This window comes from Enhydra lutris, unplaced genomic scaffold (assembly GCF_002288905.1).
Source record: "Enhydra lutris kenyoni isolate GAN:26980312 unplaced genomic scaffold, ASM228890v2 scaffoldscaffold5, whole genome shotgun sequence".
Classification (NCBI taxonomy): Eukaryota; Metazoa; Chordata; class Mammalia; order Carnivora; family Mustelidae; genus Enhydra; species Enhydra lutris.
The window spans coordinates 19298270-19318063 of NW_019154089.1; the positions used below are offsets into that span (position 1 = coordinate 19298270).

Below are 19794 nucleotides of genomic sequence, written 5' to 3' on the forward strand. Positions count from 1 at the left end.
CCACAAATCCCAAGGTCTGTCTCTTGATGCGTGCAGCTGAGATCTCCTGATGAACTAGGATGAGGGAGCAACACATATTATGCTCAGAGAATTATTTTCTTCTTTTCCCGCTGAACCCACAGTATAAGCCATTCTGCTGTTTGCAGACTGGTCCCACCATCTATCAAGATTTGCAACTCACTGTAGGCTCCTGAAACATCACAAATTTTCCTGAGAGGTGACTGGGACCTCTTGATTTCTTGGCACAGGCACTGAACAGAGAGCAGAGTGCTGTTCTGAACCTCTTGCTACCTGGGCTGTAATTAATTTAAAAACCTGCAGCTGTAACCAGAAGGGAGCCCAGCATCCCTATAAAGCAAACCAAACCAAGCATCTCATTGCACACAGGTTCTGACAAATCAGGGACATTGATAGGGAGGGGCAAGGCTGATGAAAACCAAATATTTTGAGACCTGTGGAAATATGTGCATGAAGAGAAAAATCCATCTGCAAGTAGGATCCCGTTGTCCAGACTACTGCCCCCTCTCCAAGTGCTCAGAAGACTGGTGGAGTCCCAGGACCCCCAAGCCAGCAAACACAGACCCAGCCCTAAACAAACCTCCTAATGACACATTATGGATTCAGCTATGGCCTATGAACAATAAATCCACTGCCCAGGATACCTCTGAACACAGCGAGTCCTCCAGTGTCTTTCATGTCAGGCTGACACAAGTGCCCTCAAAACCCCCACCATAACAAATGTTTTTCAGGCAGTTTTAATTGTACCTGAAGTTGCTGCCTCTTTTTCTGTGCTGTTCTGGCAATACAGACTTACTGATGCAGATGGACACAATCTTAGAGATCCATCTCTCTGATGATACACATGAAGAATGGAGCCCAGAGAGGTTAAGTGGTTTATCCAAAGTCACACAGCTTGTTAGTAGCTTTATGGGACTAAAGTTCAAATCTTCCAACTTACTACAGTGTTTCTCCAAATGGACTATGTTATCCTCCTTCAATTAAGATAATTATTCCTTCATCCTATAAACACGCATTGAGGATCTACTCAATGACAGTTATTTAGAATAGAGAGAAAACCCTCTTTACCTGAATGCAAGATGGTGCAAATACAGGGGATCCCCCAGAGAGCCTTCTTAGATCCATAATATGTGGATTCTCACTGCATCTGTTTGACTTTTGATAAACCAAGTGCAAACTAGGAGGAATGCCCTCTGTGGCTAGGAGCTCCTGGCACAAGGGACCCAGAGCTACTACACTGATGCCAACCTCTTTTAGCTCACCCTCACAGGAGAAGGACTTGATAATTTCCCTACTGTCTTGAAGAGCCTGCAAAGAGTTCACCGGGGAGAGGTGTGTTAGAAGGACCCAACACACATTTTTTTTAAAAAACAAAAAGCACACTTTCATTATGGAGGGGAGGGATGTTTAAAATTTACAATCAAATCCTTCCTGGGTAAGGGATCCAGTTTCAGCCAGAGTAGAGTGGCAATGTGGAGGATAAAATAGGCTTGAGATGGGTTGAGAGAACCAAATGCTGCTCAACACAATAATGACAGGATTGGCTAATCCAAAAGGATTGAGGCCAAAGCCAAATTAGTCAAGGAAATATGCTTCCTCCAAATGAAATTAGACTGTGCTGTGTCTGGAAAAAAAAAATAATAATAATGCTCACCTTGGTAAGGTATGCCTACTTCCTAGATGACTCGGGAAAAAAACTGGTTTAGCTCCCTCTGGCAGGGAATATGACATGGGAGGAATTCCTACAGACCACCCTCTCTCTCTGAAGCCCATGGTCAGTCGCCACCCTCACCTCACATCCTGGAGCTGGAAGGCAAGGGCAGAGGCGAGCCTCACTCAGGATCAGTTAATGGCTGATGCAGGGTTAGAAGAGACCAAGGAGCAAGGGGCAAGATTTTGCTCCAGGACAGGGGGGAAGACAGTGGATTTAAGGATGGGGCTGGGGTGCCTGGGTGGCTCAGTGGGTTAGAGCCTCTGCCTTCGGCTCGGGTCGTGATCTCGGGATCCTGGGATCGAGCCCCACGTTGGGCTCTCTGCTCTGCAGGGAGCCTGCTTCCTCCTCTCTCTCTGCCTGCCTCTCTGCCTGCTTGTGATCTCTGTCTGTCAAATAAGCAAATTAAAAAAAAAAAAATAATAATTGTTAAGGATGGGGCTGCACCGGGAAAATGTGGGGGCAGGGTGGGAGGCCAGGCAATGACCAAGACAGAGACACAGACAGGGGGATGGTCAGACCTGCAGAGCTGGGGGCTGCTGGGCTGCAGGGTGCGCACAGTTAGGCTTGAACCACCACCTAATCACCTTGTGAGTTCCTCCTGAGGCCGCCCTGGGAAATCATCACCACAGCTGGCTCAGAGGGTTTGCCGCAGGGATCCCTGAGAGCCAGCAACAGCAGACGCATTCGCCAATCGCAAAATCGCTGGCCTGCAGTGGGTGTGAACAATGAAATAAATTACCTCGCCACCTCCCTAAGGCACGGATGTGTGCCCTTGAATCAGAAAGAGAGAGGACCCTACCTCTCTCTTGTGAGTCACATTTCCAGTAACAATTTGTGTGTGGGCAGCTAACTGACCTCCTTGGAGCCACTTAATCTTTGAGGGCTTTTTCCCCTTCCTCTGCAGAATGGATGGCAAGAGAGGCAGCTCAATTTGTGTTTCTGTGTGTATGGTCACTGGATTTTTAACATAGACATTTTTTTTTTTTTTAGAGCAGTTGAAGGTTCGCAGCAAAACTGAGCAGAAAGTACAGAGTTCCCCTGGACCCTTCGACCGCCCCCAAGCACAACCTCCCGCACTAGCAACATCCTTCATCAAAAACAGATCAATTTTTCAGAGAATTCTTTAGACCTAGACTTCTTTGTTTAAACCAAATTGTCTTGGATGTTTAGACAGAGTGGGAGGAAGGAGGGAGAGGGGAGAGAGAGAGGAAAGCAGGGAGGGAGAGGGAGAAAGCACTACTCTGGTAGAAGCAAGGGAAGTAGGCTGGCTTGCTATCCACGCAAGGGTGAACCTTCTTCTTCCCATCTTCTCTGAATTGCTAAATTTGACCTCCTCTTGACAGCTGGTTGCTAATGTCCCTTCCGAATATCTATCTGATCTACCTAGTGGGCTCAATTCTTTAACACATACGTGCATATGCACTCCTTTAGGTAACTCTCGAAATAACCCTCCAGCCAAGGAGAACAAGTGTTTATCAATTTAGTTAATGTTAAATAGAGCTGAGGTATCACAAGCTGCCCCCAAAGTCTGACAGGAGTCTCCTTCTGGACTTTTGCATCTACTGTTTTTGGATGGATTGAGTAAAAGAGGGCATCACCATCTCAGACATTCAAAAACCTTGAGTGCAACCAACAAATCTGTATGCTGGGAACCTGCAGACAATTAAGGGTAGTATGGAAATTGGGAGTGGGGTGTTGGATCCCAGCTTCCTGTGTGTGTGTGGAAAAGGAAGAAAATAGTATACCCTCTATGAGTAGGGCTGGTGTGAGACTCTGTGAAGAGAATGATGTATAGCTCTCAGCATAGGTGGGTCCACAAACATCCGAGGGGGACACCTGACATAACCCCTGAACCAAGCCTGTCATGTGAGAGACAAGGAATATAAAATTTAGATTCATTCACTTCTAAGCTGGAATTAATAGAAAACTGCAAAGCTGAGAACTCAGGTCTCCTGAGTTCTGGTTTCACATTCTGTTCCCCTATCGGATGATTACGATAACAGTAATACTAATAACAGTCATAGATAAGGATGGTGATGCTCCGTTTATGAGCCCTTCCTAAGTACCAGACCCCTCTATGCCTCCCACAAGCATGACGCCTACGGTGCTCACAGTAAACCTGTGAGGTGAGCAGCCTATGCTGCTCCCATCTGGCAGGTAAGGAGTCAGAGGGTCCTAGAGGTGAAGTGTCCTGGTGAAGGCAGCACAGTCAGGACTAGATCCAAGCCCTTGTTCTGAATGATGGTCCTGTGCTGTGCTTACTTCAAAAATGGGATGTCTCTCCTCAAATAATTTTATCCTCGTTAGCTGAAGCCATAATTAGAGCCTTATTTGTCTTTGAATAATTGGCTTCCCCCCTTGCTCTGGTGTCGGGTTCCACTTGGGCAATCGCTCCAGCCTGGAGGGTATCACACACAGCAAATCCACTTCGGCTGCCTGGGGCTAATGAGGGCTCTCAATGTGGTTGCATTTAAGTGCTTGGTACTGCAGAGCATATCCACACACAGACATACCCCCTACCATCGGGGATGACAGTGGAGCTGTAATAACATGCCCTTCCCAAATTGGATCATACCACTCCAGCTCTTCACTGAGAACAATATGGTCGGCTTTCTGCTGCGTCTATCACATAAGGATGCAATGAAATCCTGGGTATGACAGTGTGTGTGAGTGTGCATGTGTGTGCGTGTGCACGCGCACATATTTGTGTGTTATAGGGGAAGAAGAAGGGGGAATCGAGATCCTCAAGAAGCACTGGGAGACCTGAGCAAGATTCATGTCTAACAGTGAAGAAATAATGAGCACAGAGGCCCAAGATTTGTTTATCAAGGCTATGAGTTCCAGCAAGTTTTTCTAACATTAAATTAAATGAACCCAAATGACCCTAAAGAGGAAAATAGTGAAATCAGATATAGCCCATCTATGCAACAGAGTCCTATGAGGTCCTTAAAAATGATGTGGGAAAATATTCTCAGTGAAAGAATCAGATTACAAACTTGGTGAAGCATTATCCCAATTATGTAAAATATATGATACAAAAGACAGGAAGAGTAAGCAATGGTTGCTTCTAAATTATGAGTTCACAGATACTTTTATATATTTCAAATTGTCCTACAAGAACACAATGTTTTAACAATACTACTTTCTGTAAATAATAAATGTCATTTTTCCAACCCTGGACCAGCATTCCCAGGAATATGTCTGAGGAAGCTTTTGATGTGGTCAAAGACCCCATTAGCATGGGAGGGAGTGTGTCAGGCAAGGATGAACCCTGAGTTCTGAGGCTTGAAAGTCAGGGGTCTTCAGGGAGACAGCGTTCCACCTCTGACACTATAGGGTTGCCCTGGAGGCTGTTCTCCAGAGGGCCTGTACCCCACTCACCTTCCTCCTCCATGAACCTGTCCCCAGCATTCCAAAAGCACTGTTCTCACTGAATTCTGGTAGTAGTCATATGCAGGGTTATTTTTAAATAACCCTATACACTTCTAATAAACCTACCCAAACCCTATAAATTATTTTAAATCCATAAATCATAAATTTACACCAGAGGTGTGCTGTCCTGGGTCCATATGCAGGTTTTTTTTTTTGGTTTTTTTTTTTTAAGATTTTTATTTATTTATTTGACAGAGAGAGATCACAAGTAGACGGAGAGGCAGGCAGAGAGAGAGAGAGGGAAGCAGGCTCCCCACGGAGCAGAGAGCCCGACGCGGGACTCGATCCCAGGACCCTGAGATCATGACCCGAGCCGAAGGCAGCGGCTTAACCCACTGAGCCACCCAGGCGCCCCATATGCAGGTTTTGTTCAGCTTGCATATTGCTTAAAAAATATACCAGCAGGCTTCACATAAAAACACATTTGTGGAACTTCTCTTCAAAGAGGGGAAGATCGGGTAGCATTGAGTCCACATATCGAAGTGGCAACAAACAGTTGGCACTGATCCATAGGTGTCCTCTATACCCATGGCATGGACTCCCCCTCCAGGTCCTCACCATTCCCTGTAGCCTCCCCACCATGAGCTGAGTTTCCATTGATCATTCTCACGCTGCTTTCTTAGCGGTAGAGAAATATTTCTCTGTATAGTTGTCTCTGTCTGAGGTGAGGAAGTGACCAACCCAATGGCACTGTGTCTTAGGAAAAAATAAAAGACATCACATTTCTTTACAAAGTAAAGAAAGTACTCACATGTTTCACAGGCTAAAAAAAATCTGTTATAAAAAATATAACTGGGGGCACCTGGGTGGTTCAGTTGGTTAAGCATCTGCCTTCGACTCAGGTCATAATCCCAGGGTCCTGGGATCGAGCCCCATGTGGAGCTCCCTGCTCCATGGGGAGCCTGCTTCTCCCTCTCCGTTTGCCTCCCCCACTGCTTGTGCTCTCGCTATCTCTGTCACTATCTGTCTCTCTCTCTCAAATAAATAAAATCTTTAAAAAATTTTTTTAAAAATATAACAGAAGATTATATTATTATTAAAGTACATATTGATAAGGTTATTTTATCAAAAGGCATAATAACTATTACTCTGCATCCTCATTTCTTTTTTTAAAAAGATTTATTTACCTATTTGAGAGAGAGACAGCACACTCACAAGTTGGGGGAGGGGCAGAGGGCGAGGAAAAGAACCTCTGGGAAAAGAATCCCTGCTGAGCACAGGACTCCATGCAGGGCTCCATCCCAAGACCCATTGACATCATGACCTGAGCCAAAATCAAGAGCCAGATGCTCAAAGGACTGAGGCACCCAGGTGCACTTACATCTTTATTTCTATCACCTTCATGTGCAGGCTCAAGTTTGAAGACCTCTGGGATAAATCTTTGTTCTCCCAACACTAAGCTCCTCAGGGGTCAGAAACTCTTCTGTTTAAATGCCACATTGCACAGAAATTCAGAGAGTACACTTGGGAACCAGACAGACCCCAACTGGAATCCTTACCCTGACATGCTACTGGTCTGTGACTGTTGACAAGTTTCTCAGCCTCTCTAAATTTTCGTTTCCTCACCTGTAAAATGGGGATATTAACACCTATACTTTACAGGGAGGTCATGATAATGAGATAATGGGTGAAAAGACAGCATGGTGTCTGGCACAAAATAATGGTTAAATAAATAGTGGCCATAAAATTATTTATGACTATCTTTCTTTCATACTCCCCATAGCATAGTGCTAGCTACAATTTTAGAATTTCAATAAATATCACATGAATTGAAATGAATTTGCAGCTGGTTTTCAACTCAGCTGTATTGTGGTCTTAAGGAAACCTCCTTCTATTCTAGGAAAATGTTGTGGGGGAAAAATCAGCAAAATCAAATTTAAACAGGTCCTCATAAATGCCTCAGAATGTCCTAACACCCTGCCTCACTATAATTTAAACAACCCATGACTATAATCCCACAAAGAAAACAAACAAAACAATTTGGGAGTCAACATATAAATGTATAAAGATGTACAGAAGCTCTCTCATTGTGTATGTTTCCTCTCATGTAAAGAATCACTCCCGAACTGGGGAAAAAACCCATGGGTCATGGATCGAAAGGCACAGAAACAGCCTGATCTTACAGTTCTCTAATTTTAATGAGGTGCTTTTTTTTTTTAATTGCAGAAGAGTTGATTTGGATAGCCATTAAGGAGGTAATTTGGGATTCCCCCCCCCAATTAAATCATACTTCATAATGTCATTAAAAGCTACTATTCTAAGTATTTGGGGAGGTTCAAGAGGGATTCTTTTCTTTGATTGTATGCCAATTTCTTTTCACTTCAGCCAAAAAAAAAAAAAAAAAAAAAAAAAGGACACTTTACCAAATCTCTCCTGGGTTTTTTTCTGCAGCTTATTAAATCACTGTCTTCTCTAATTCTAGATCTGAAAGTTTCTTCCCAAGATTGAATTCGGCGATCAGTCACATTGAAAAGGGAAGAGATATGAGGGACAGCCTCTTCTCAGATCTCCAAGTGTGGAAGGGACATTTTGGAACTGGATGTGGCTTTGTAACACTGTTGTGGGAGGGGCAAACCCCTATTTGAAGATCTCTGATGTCTCCAAGTGCTCTGATGGAAAAAAAAAAACTTAGGCACTCAAAACTCAACAGCTCTTTCTTGAAGAAAATAAATTGGCTCTGACACATAAATCCTTTTACCTTTACCAGGTTTCTGAGCCTAGCTCCGTGACCCTGAGGGCATCATGCAGTTTCCCTTCATCTGTTAGACCTTCTGTAAAATGGCCTCATTCCTTGCTCCCAACTCAGGCAGAATATTGTAAAGTATTGGGGGCAATATATGGGAGAAAGGGTTTTTAGGCACAAAACGATGTTCAAAAGACTCAGCAATATTATCATTGTGAATCAGAGAATGATTTTTTAAATCATAGGTTTTCATGTTGCTAGAGATCTGGAAAATCATGTTCGATGTCATGACTATATAGTTGCTCTGCAGAGGTTAAGTGGCTTGCCCAAGGCCACACAGCTATGCAGTAAATGACATAATGACATTAGTGTGTAGCAAAGTGCCTGGTGTGTAAGAAGCACTCAGTAAACGTTAACTGTTCATATTACTGTTGTTGCTATTATTCAGGTCTCTTTACTCTTAGTTCATTGTTTGTTTTTTTTAATTTTTTTTAAATTTTATTTTTTTTTCAGGTTTCCAAGATTCATTGTTTATGTACCATGCCCAGTGCTCCATGCCATCCATGCCCTCCTTTTTAAAATAAGATACATTTAAAAAAAAAAAAAAAAACCACCTTATGGACACAAGCAATTTTTGGCTAAGACAAATGATCATTTGAAGAAACCATTTCATTTCTTTCCTAACTGAGAAGGTCCAAGCCTGGAGAAGTGCTATGTCTTGCCACATACCACAAGGAAACAACGTAACACAGGAGCCTAATTTGGGGCTTGTCTATGGAAAAAGAGGGCTGATTCTCCTGACCTCTCCACCTTCAACTAGTAAACAGCACCGAGGAACTATACACTGTGGACCAGGGATTGAACACAGGCTCCAACATCTCCCTGCCCTCAAGTCCCCAGGGAAGAGTAGTGTCCTTGAAATACAACATAACACTGAGATGAGGAAAATAAACTGTCCCACACGTGAAACTGAGAACAGTGTATGGCTAAATGGCAAATAAGATAAAATCCGACTCCTACATCACACTGTATGTAAAACATAGTTCTGTGGATTGATTACAAACTTGTGTATCAAAAATAAAATTACAAAATTCTTAATAAAAATTTAAATGCAAATCTTTTAGGCTTTGGGATTGAGAAAAATTTCTTAAACAAGACATAAGATTTGACTATTACAATGATCAATAAATTGATATTAAAAGTAAGAACTTTTGTTAAGAAATTACATTTTAAGTAAATGAAGATAAGTTACAAGTGTATGAATGAGAGAAGATATCCATAATACATAAGCCCAGCAAAAGATGCATATGAAGAATGCATAAAATATCCTGCAAATCAATAAGAGAAATACAACCAACCCAACAGAAAAATGAACAAAAGACATGGACAGACATATCATAGGCATGAAACACAAGCGACAAAGGAACGTAAGAAAGGATTTTCATCATCAAGGAAATGCAACCCAAGACAGGGAAGACTTGTCTTACACCTCTGTCTCTGGTAAAACTTAAGAAGTGGGATAATACTCAGTGTTGAAAGAATATAGGTCTCTTTATGGGAATGTAAACTGATGTGACCATCTTTGGGAGACAGTTTGGCACCATCTCCTGAAGTCAAACATTCAGGTCCTTATGATCAAGCAAATCTTCCAATAGTTGCATACACAAAAGAGATGTTTGGACATTTGCAACAAGAAGCATGTACAAGAATATTCTTAGCAGCAATGCTTACAATAGAGAAACACTGAAATAGCCCAAGTGCTTAAAATTACATGGTTTAGTCACATGATGGAAACTTCCACAGTCATCAAAACAAGGGACTCGAACAACCTGCAATATGGATATATCTTCATATGGATATATCTTAGTATCACGGTTCAATACCCCTTTTGTAAGGATAAAATAACCAGAGTACTAGGGATATACAGACACAATAAAACTGCATGAAAAGGAAAGCAGAAGAATGTTAAGGAAGATACAAGAATGTGGTCACCTCAGCTAGAGACAGACATAGTCACATGGTCACGTGTAATTGTTAAATTTCTAGTTTTTGTTTTTGAATGTTTAACTTATTGTTAACGATAACTAACTGAACATGTAAATAAGGAAAAGTAGGTGCTTATGTGGACCAGTGATGAGGTGTATTATGAATCAAGTACTGTGATGCTTCCAGTTCTGTACAAAGTCCTTTCTCTCCTTTCCCCCTTTGTAAGCAACTCCGGCCATTTAATTGTATTACTGCCAAAGTCCAAAGACCAGTTTCTGAAAACTGGCATCAGTGAAACTCTAAGCAGAGTAGGCACATAACAAATCATAGCCCTTATTTGTAAGGACTCCACTTCATCAACACAGACAGTCCCATGAACAGGCAAGTAAGAGTGCAGATGCCACGTATTACGGTGCCAGTCGCACTACACACTGTGGGAGCCATTCCTCGCTGCCCACACTGCTCTCCTTTCCCCCCCTTAAGCTCCTGGCATTGTGCTTCCAACTCCAGAGTCATTGGCCAGGGGGCCATCTTTATCAGAATCCCCTTGGAGGGCTGATACCATGCATTATCATCCACCCTCCTCGCCAACATCTTCAGGGTCGGAATCTTTGTCATAGGGTCCAGGAATCTGCAACTTTAGTAAACTCCCCAGGTGCACCTATGGTTTGAGAAATGTCCCTCACAGAGGGTCTATCCCTTGTTTTATCCCCTTTGTGAATTGAGGATAGTAATCTGATCATACTGAACTCTCTACCGTCCCACCTTCCCCTATTGGTCAGGTACCCTGCAGCCATCCCATTTTTATAGCCCCTGGGGGAGAGGTGGAGAAGGCTTCCTCAGAAAGGAAGAATATGTGACACAGGGGAAGGCTAGTGACCTCTCTGCCTGAGACTGAGATGTATAGCCACAAATGTGTGTGTGCCAACATTCCCTCTTGAGCCAAAGTCCCAAAGAGAAAAATTTTGGATAGATTGGGGGAAAATCAAAAGCTAATTCTTATTTCCTTTTCTAATTTGGTTCCTGGGATACTGTGCAACATTGGAAAGAGAAAGGGGACTATTTTGAATCTGAAAGACTGGTTACATTTGAAGCCACAAGGTACCATTAAATGAAAATTTTAAGTTGCCACAGTACAAAGCAAAGACTCAAAAAGATCAGACTATAAACCAACAAAGAAACAAAAATTAGAAGCTTTTATCATTTTTGCACATTGAACTTGGTACAGAAATTTGCAAACTTGCAACAGTTGTATCCCCACTACTTCCCAGGCTCCACCTATAGTGGGAAATCAGTAAATGCTGAATGGGATGGGGCTGAAATTCCTACTTAATGCAGACATCAGGTTTGGGTCTTAAAGGGATGAGCAGGAGCTATTGGTCAGTGGCTGGTGTGGAGGAAGGCACTGGGGAGGGAGAATGCCTCCTAGGCAATATTTGCAAAGAGAAGACTTGTGGAAGGCTGTGTACAATGTTGGAAGAGATAAGAAGCCCACCACAAGACTAGTGCATGTCCTGGGAGGAAGAGGAGTTGTTCCCTTACTGCCTTTTCCCTCCAGAGCCCAGCCTGATGTGGACACCCTAAGCCCTAGGCGGCCCGCTAACACCACTGCTCGCTCTGAAAAGCTGCAGCAACATAGCTACTACTGATATCAAGAGTCCCATTTCCCACCCAGGCAAAAGTCCCTGGGCACAGCTGTAAGAGAGTTTCCCAGCATTTGAAACAGTGACAAGGAGTGGAAGATGGAAGAAAAAAATTCCCTCAGGAAGCACTTTTTTCTAATATCAAGAAGGAAGCACTTTCAAACAGAAAATAAGCACTATGGTCTCCTTTTTATTCATTCTGAGAATAAAGCAGATTTAGGAGAAGGAAGATGAGTTTTGTTATTCAAATGACTTGGGTTCTGAATCCAGCTATAATGCTTAATACTTCTGAATGGCAGAGGCAACACTCATCAAATATTCCACGTGCATCCCTTCACTTCCAGATTCCCTTGCAGCTGGGTTGGGAACTTGTGTTGGGTTCTGGCCAAGGGACTTTGGATGGACGTGGTGGGTGTCACTTTCAGGCTGTGGTAGTTAATAAGAGTGGCTATCCATCCTCCCTCCCTCTTCCCTTCTGCATGGAGGCCATGGTACCAGCTGGAATAGCTTCAGAAGGGACAAAATGCACAGAGCCCTCATATGACTTTGTAAAAGAGAGAAATAAATCTTCACATTGCTAGACCACTGAGATTTGGGGATGTATGTCTTACCGCAGCATCACAGAGCCTAATACATGAATACCCTAATATACTGTTTAATATTTGGTCTCATTGAGATGAAAGTTACTTGACTTTCCAGGCCTTCGTTTCTCCATCTATAACATGGGAATAATAATACCTATGATATTGGATTGTAGTGAGAATTTAATACATGTTTAATAACACCTAATGCATAGTTGGCATTTAATACATATAAGTCTCTCTCTCTCTCCAAGATGCAATTGATGACATTATTATTCTTTTGGCTATTATTGTTATAGACGTAACAGGTGCTTTTAAATAAGTAGCAAGTGCGTCAAGTACTCTGCTGGTTGTTTTACATACATTATCCCATTTTTGTAGCTAAAGGAATCAAGGTTCCGAGAGGTTACTTGTTCAAAGGAACACAGCTAGTAAGTGACCAGGGCAGGATCAGAAACAAGAATTACCTGAATCAAAAGTCCATATTCTCATGGCAACATTCCTATTCATGTCCTCAGAGGTGGACTCTCAGAGGCTCAGAGATGTTACATAATTTCACCACGCAAAGTAATACCAGCACAATGAGAGGACTTTGCTCTATTCCCAGGCCAGTGCTTCTGTGATGTGCGGATTAACAAAGATAAACCCCCTATGGTATTGGGCACAGCCATCTATGCCCTTACCCCTCACGGTGAACTGAGATGCTCGCAGCTCCACATACTGTGGGCAACAGATAAGAGGAAGAAGAAAGAAGGAAATGACATCCTGAGAAAAGAAAAGCTGGATGCTTTGTACTCACAGAAGAGCTTCTCAATAAAGTTTCCAAAGAAAAACCCACTAGCTGAAAATAAACACTGGAAGAACTTCCAAATCTCTGTCAGGACCCTGTCTCTGTCTCTATCTCTCTGGGTTCCTTCCTGTGTCTCTCTTTCCTTCTGTCTCTGGCTCTCTCTGTTTTTTCTCTCTCTGTCTCTGTCTCCATCTCTCCCTCTCCTCCTCGTCTGTTTGTTTTGGAAGTTGAGAAAAACGAGCAATGTGGATCCTAAAGCAGTTTACACTGAACCAGATGGTTCATCTGATTAGCATCAGACTAAAAAGACACATTACTTAGAGATTAGGTTCTCATAGGGACAAATCTGTTCCAAAGGCACATAAGGTTTGCTTTTCTCATAGACTCCCCTCAGAGCTTTCTCGGAGCACGTCTATTCCTTTCTCCCATCACCACCAGCAAGCAAGTCTGAGCTTGAGTTGAAGAAGACAGCAAATTAGTCTCCACAGATTTCCTAGCTCTCCTCTCCCTGAACCCTGAAGTCATTCACACCAGGTGAGCTCCTCCCTGTGTGACCCTGGCTGCTTGAAATTCTTAACCCTCTCATACCTCAGGCTTGAAAGCCATATTATGCCACTGAGTCCACACAACAAACCAATGAGACCTGTTCTGTGGTTATGCCCACTTTACAGATGAGGAAATTGAGAGTTATAAGGATTAAGTAATTTACTCAAAATCACAGGTCTAGTAAGAGTTGAGACTAATTGCTTCCATGAAAGAAAAAAGGGGGAAAGTGTGTGTATTTGTATGTTAAAAGAGCCCCATGGAACAAACCATCATAAAGGATGACTGGCAAATGTTCCAAACTATTTAACTAGTTGAGGCCTACAGCAAGATAAACAATAAGACGAGAAAGCACAAACATCTCACTCTGACCTATACTTCTTGTAGGCATACATAGCATGGGCCCTTTGCAAAACTATGGGGAAATGAAATTATGACTGGACAAAACCATTCAAAACCAGAGTAAGAAGCACATAGAGGCCAAGACCCTTTTATTGATTAAGTCCTGTGTTTCTTAGAGGTTGAAGATATACATGTAGCTTCCAGGAAAGCAAGGAAGCTTGGCTTAGGGCTACATGTAACTGTCAAACATGAAGGGACTATCTTACTGAAAAGAATTGGAAGGTCAGAGCAGAAGCTAGGAAAATGAAGGGAGCAGAAGAAATAGTAGCCATAACACCAGTAATCACAGCTACTACTTAGTATAGTACATTATGCTATGATAAATACTTTAAATGCAGTATTCACCAATTAGCCCACACAACAGCCTTCTAAGATAGACATTATTATTTTTCCATTTTATAGATGAGCTTACTGAGGTTCAGAGAGGTTAAGAAAATTGCCCGTGTTCACACAGCTGATAAGAAGATGAACTAGGGAGGAATTCAACCCAGGCCAGGATACAAGAACAATGCCGTTAACCAGTAAACCTTCTCTCTCCCTCTTCGCCATAGGATCCTCCTGAAGATAGGCCAATAGGATAGTCTGCCAACATTTCAGAAAGTACTTAAAAGCCTTCTGGCCCCTCTGCTTGATGTCAATACAAATGTTTAAGGCTGTGAGTATCAGCTAATGTCACCGACAATACTCCAGGCAATTTGCACATCTGGCAGTTAAATGAGCGCAGGCTCAAAGCAAATCCCATCCCTGAGGCACAAGACACTTCACAGGGAGAACAACAGGAGGGATTTCATTACAGCTCAAACTGGGCCAAGGAATCAAACTCACCTTATTTAAGGGTATAAAGGAGACACTCACCCAGGAGCCAGTGACCTCCAGTAAACATATGAATTCAGATTGTATTCATTTGGAACCTGAACACTTAAGAGAGGGTGTGAGCTGAAGTTTCCCTTTGGGGTTATTTTGGGAAGAGGGTTCACTTAGCAAATCAATCACAGGAGAGCAGTTACCTCCTCTCTACACATACTGCTTTCACATGTCAACCAAGGATGGACAGACTAATTATATATAGCCTCCCCTTTAAAGGGGTCCCCAAAGAGCTCTCTGTTCACTTATTTCTAGTCTCTATAAGTGTTTAAAGGTAAGAATTTTGCATTTCATTTCTAACTGTGTACAATACTGGGACTGGCCTTCTGTCTGTTAATATTAATCAGAGGGTTTTTACTGAATCTGAAACTCAGGCACACAGCAGGACTGGTGAGCAGCAGCTGTCCAGCCTGCTCTGTGATTATGCTCACTCTCAGGGGCCACCACCAGCCCAGGAGATGTGACTCCAGTAAAGGAGTTACTCCGACTTCCAGCAGCCTGCAATTGACACCACATGCCCCTTCCAGGATGGTATGAGCACTCCATCTGGCCTTGATGCTAAGCCGGGCACCTGACGATGACCACAGCTCAGAACAACGAAGGCGAGCCAAGTAGCCCCACCCTCTGCTGCCTGTGTGGTGCAGCACCATATATAGCTAAAGTCACCCTTGCCACATCCCTGGGGTGGGACTCGATTCATCTCCACAGTGACACCACCTGAAATCCAGGAAGAAACTGCTGGGGCAGGAAGGGGCAGGCATACTTCAAAGCTTTCAGAGTGAGGGCAATTCATTCTGATGGGAAAGTCAGAACATGAAAACCACAGAACGCTCAGTTTTGAAAACCCAGTATATAAGAAATGCAAAAAGACTTACCAGGATTAGTTTCTGATCACCTTGCAACAAACCACCTTGCACAAACAAACCATATATTTATTGCATTAATCTGTTGTTATGCATCTGTGTGAATGGTCAGGAAACCACAGACATGAGTATAAAATTACCAGAAAACTTTCCTTCTTGTGCCCTTCTCCTACCCTTAACTCCAGGGATAGGGATTCAGACAGCAATTCTGGATGCACCATGTTAACCAGACATTGGGGGAAAAAGAATATCTACAGTGAAGTGGTTCTGGAATATTTCTGTGACTTCCAGGCAATTTACATAAATATTCAAGCCTAACTCTCTGAATAAATCTCAGTTGGGCGATGACAGGTCCCCCTGCTTTCTAAGACCTCTTATTTCTTGCACAGTTTTCTTCTCATTTTATCACTGATACCAGTGTGGACCCAGAAGAATTAAAAATTGGGAAGTGTTGGCCTTAGTACAGAGAAAACAGTGTTGACCCCCAAAAGTCATTTTTTTTTTCACACTCACAGATAGGAGTGATGTTGGAAATGTCAAGTGTCGCTTGGGATGAGATGGATGTTGACTATTGACTTTTAACCCTGCCTGGCCATATCCAGAGGTGTGGCCAATGAGCTCACCAACCTCAAAAACAGGGAACCCCAAGGTTCTTAGTAGTGGCGCCCTGGTCAGGGGACGGGTGGTTATCAGAGATCAGTGTGGGGTGAGCAGAAGCTCTGACCATCACTTCTGCCCAAAGCCACTGTCATTCCCTGCTCTCCAGGAAATACCATTATGTGAAGAGAGACAAGGTATAGAACAGTGGGATATTTGCTACTGTTTGAGTAATAAGAATACTAATAAAAGACCAGGAGAGAAAATAGAGTCTGTATGTATCTGATTGCTGATAGTCTCCCTGGAAGCAAACACAAGAAATTGGAAACACCAGTTGCCTCCAGAGGAGGGATCCTCTGACTGCACAGGGGGTTTGGAGCAACTCTTTTCACATGGAGCCTTCTCATACCTTTGCATTTGGATCCATGGAGATGCATTACCTATTCAAAAGTAATTCACATTTTTTTCAAAACGAAGACAAAACAAACCCCTCTAATTCCTACTCAGTCAGAATCTCTGAGAAGGGTCATGGGAATCTGCCCAATCTTTCTAGCTTGTTCTTCCACTTTGGAAACTTTGAGAACTTCTCTGTGACACACTCCTTCTACCAAAAGAAATTTCACCTGCTTCCACTCAAGTTGAACACAGGTATGTGCGTATAAACCATGTAGGGGAAAAACCTCCCTGCAGAATGACCTAAAGCATAGGACTCCAAATTTACCACCTCATTGAACTCTCTCGGGAGGAGTAAACGATGCAACCAAAGTTTCTTAAAATCAATTTAGGTTCTCATAGCTAAAGTTGCCAGCCATTTTCTACTTTGTGCATTTACTCCAACCAAGGCAGTTGTCCAGAAGAAACATTTGAGCCATGGGTGGGTTGCTCAGGCCCACTCAGCTCATGAATAGCATCGTGCAATTTCTGGCAACACCCGTCCCACCAGCATACTTGGCACTCACCTTGCTTCTTAAAGAGGTTGCTCTGGACTATCTCATTCATGGATTGGACTTTCTGCTTCTGGAGTTTCACAGGGGGGATGCAGGTGTAGAACTCATATAGGAGTTGGCTGAGGGCAGGAAAAACAGGAGTGCAGAGGGCCAGTTAGATCAGTGTTTCCCACATCCTGGGTCTTATAATCCATGCCCAGGCTGCCAGCCCTGTGGAGGCAGAAATGCCATACATCTTGTCCCTTGCCTCCCCCTCCAATTCCTGGCAAAGCATTAGATGCATGGTAAGCCTATGTGGGGTTACTGTTAGCGCTGACGACTAATGGCATCCAAGGAGATGTGGAAACCTGAAAACAAAACCAATAACCCTGAGCGCTTACGTGTGTCAGACACATGCTCGGCTCTTTACATCTGTTATGCCATTTAAACCTCACAACTGTATGACGTAGATAAAATACGTATCCCAGTTTATGAGTGGAAAAACTAAAGTTCAGACAGGTTAACTAGCTTTCCCAAGGTTGCACAGCTAGGGGGCTCAAAAAACAAAGATTTAAAACTAAGTTCTGACTCTGTTACCATACCACTCTATTTACTAACATTTTATAGTTAATAATGCTTTATACATCTTGGGCACCTGGGTGGCTCAGTTGGTTAAGCAACTGCCTTCAGCTCAGGTCATGATCCTGGAGTCCTCGGATCGAGTCCAGCATCGGGCTCCCAGCTCCATGGGGAGTCTGCTTCTCCCTCTGACCTTTTCCCGTCTCATGCTCTCTCTCACTCTCTCTCTCTCAAAAAAATAAATAAAAATCTTTACAAAAAATAATGCTTTATAAGTCTTAAGATCAAAAGTGTCCTTAATTAAAAAAAAAATATGAAAAATTGTGGGTTAGAAGCAGTTTGGGACATGAAAAAGGTGATCGTTCTTCCATGATAGAGTGAACATAAAAACACCACTGAAACTGAATTACAGCCCCTGTCAAGCTTTCCAAAATCGGCTCAGTGTGTTCACTCATTCCTTCAAGGACTTGTTAAGCATCTATTTGATGTGTGACAGGCAACGTGCACAGCAGTGGGGATACAATAGGAGCAGATGTGGCCCCAGTCGGCATGGAACTTACATTCTCATGGAGGTCGGCACACAACGCAGAGGTAAACAAGTCAATACGAGAAGAAACATGCAATGAAGACAAGAAATAGGGAGTTGTATCGGAGAGTAATGGTATAGGGGCTGGTGGAGGAATTGAACTGATTTACCATATTCAGAGGTAGCTCCTCTGAGAAGATAACATTTAGTTTGAGACTAGCAGGATGAGAAGAAGCCAGCAGAAACCTTGGTATGAAGACAAAAAGGCCATGAGTGAAAACACTGATGAGATCCAAATCACGTCTAGAGTGCAATGAATAGAATCACAGTAATGTTCATGCCTCGGTTTTGACAATTATGCCACAGCAAGGTAAAACTTGGACTTATTAAGGGAATTTGGGTGAAGGGCATATGTAAACTATCTGTGCAACTCTTTTCTAGATCTAAAAGCATCTCAAAAAATTTTTTTATAATCTTCTATATGTTATCTTGGAACTTAAGCGAATTTAGGAAAAAGAAGGAAAGGCCATATTTGGTTTAGAGGCCTCTATTCTAACAGCATAATCACTTTAAACTAACATGTTCATCTCATGAGAGAAATTTCTTATTCCTGTAAGCAACTGTATGCTCTCTACAGTGCATAGAGGACAAGACTGGGGCTCCAAAATAAACTTCAAGCCCAAATAAGATAATGACATTTACACGAATTACCAGTTCTTTAACCTACGTGTTTGCATTCTGTATCATTTGTGTCATCAAAGAAAAATGCTTATTTTATGTTGGTTTTTTTACCAAAGTCTGGCAAAATAAAACTGGAATGCAAAAATCTGACACTGGAGGGGCACCTGGGTGGCTCAGCGAGTTAAGCCTCTGCCTTCGGCTTGGGTCATGATCTCAGGGTCCTGGGATCAGCCCCGCATCGGGCTCTTTGCTCGGCAGGGAGCCTGCTTCCCCCCTTCTCTCTCTGCCTGCCTCTCTGCCTACTTGTGATCTATCAAATAAATAAATAAAATCTTAAAAAAAAAAAATCCGACACTTGAAAGCCCTATACCAAGTCCCTAACCATGTGCCCTCCCCACCCCAGCTCTGAGTGCCCATGCAGAATCCTCCTCCCCAGAAGCACTCCTCCTCTCCCTCTGAACCCCTGGCCTGACATCAGAGCCCAGGAAAGTAAATGGTGAGCTCTCACCTGAGTAACTTCGCATCGAAGACCGTTTCCACGTCATGGAGGACAGATGGGATGTATTTCAAAGCCGCCACCTAGGTAGAAAGTGAAATCAACATGAGGGATGCCCATATCCAATAACTCAACTTGGTGAGAGGGATCAAGGAAAATGACCCTGAACCCTGGGCACTCCTGCAAAGGTTCAAGGCTCTGTATGCACATTGAAACATTAGCATGTACTTCTGTGATGACAAAAGTGAGCCACAACCTTCTATCTTCAAGGAGGCAGTAATGTGTATGATGATCAGAGACTTTGAAGTTAGACCCTTGCTGTCCAATCTTGGTCCTACTCCTAGTAACCGTGTGGTTTTGGACAAAACACTTAACCTCTCAGATGTGTCAATGTCCTTCTCTGTAAAATAGGGACAATAATACCTATTTTGACTGGAAGAATTAAAAATCACATACGTGAGTCATCTGAC

General features: G+C 43.0%; 1 protein-coding gene across 1 annotated transcript in view; it reads right to left on the minus strand.

Annotated features, from left to right (window-relative positions):
• The window catches only part of LOC111140871 (dedicator of cytokinesis 2), a 406275-nt gene that overhangs the window by 274706 nt on the left and 111775 nt on the right, over nt 1–19794 (minus strand). The window contains exons 24-25 of the mRNA XM_022493104.1: nt 19337–19407; nt 17076–17182 (exon numbers count right to left, since the gene is read on the minus strand). Coding sequence (XP_022348812.1) covers nt 17076–17182; nt 19337–19407 — 178 coding nt within the window. The remainder of the gene's footprint in view (nt 1–17075; nt 17183–19336; nt 19408–19794) is intronic.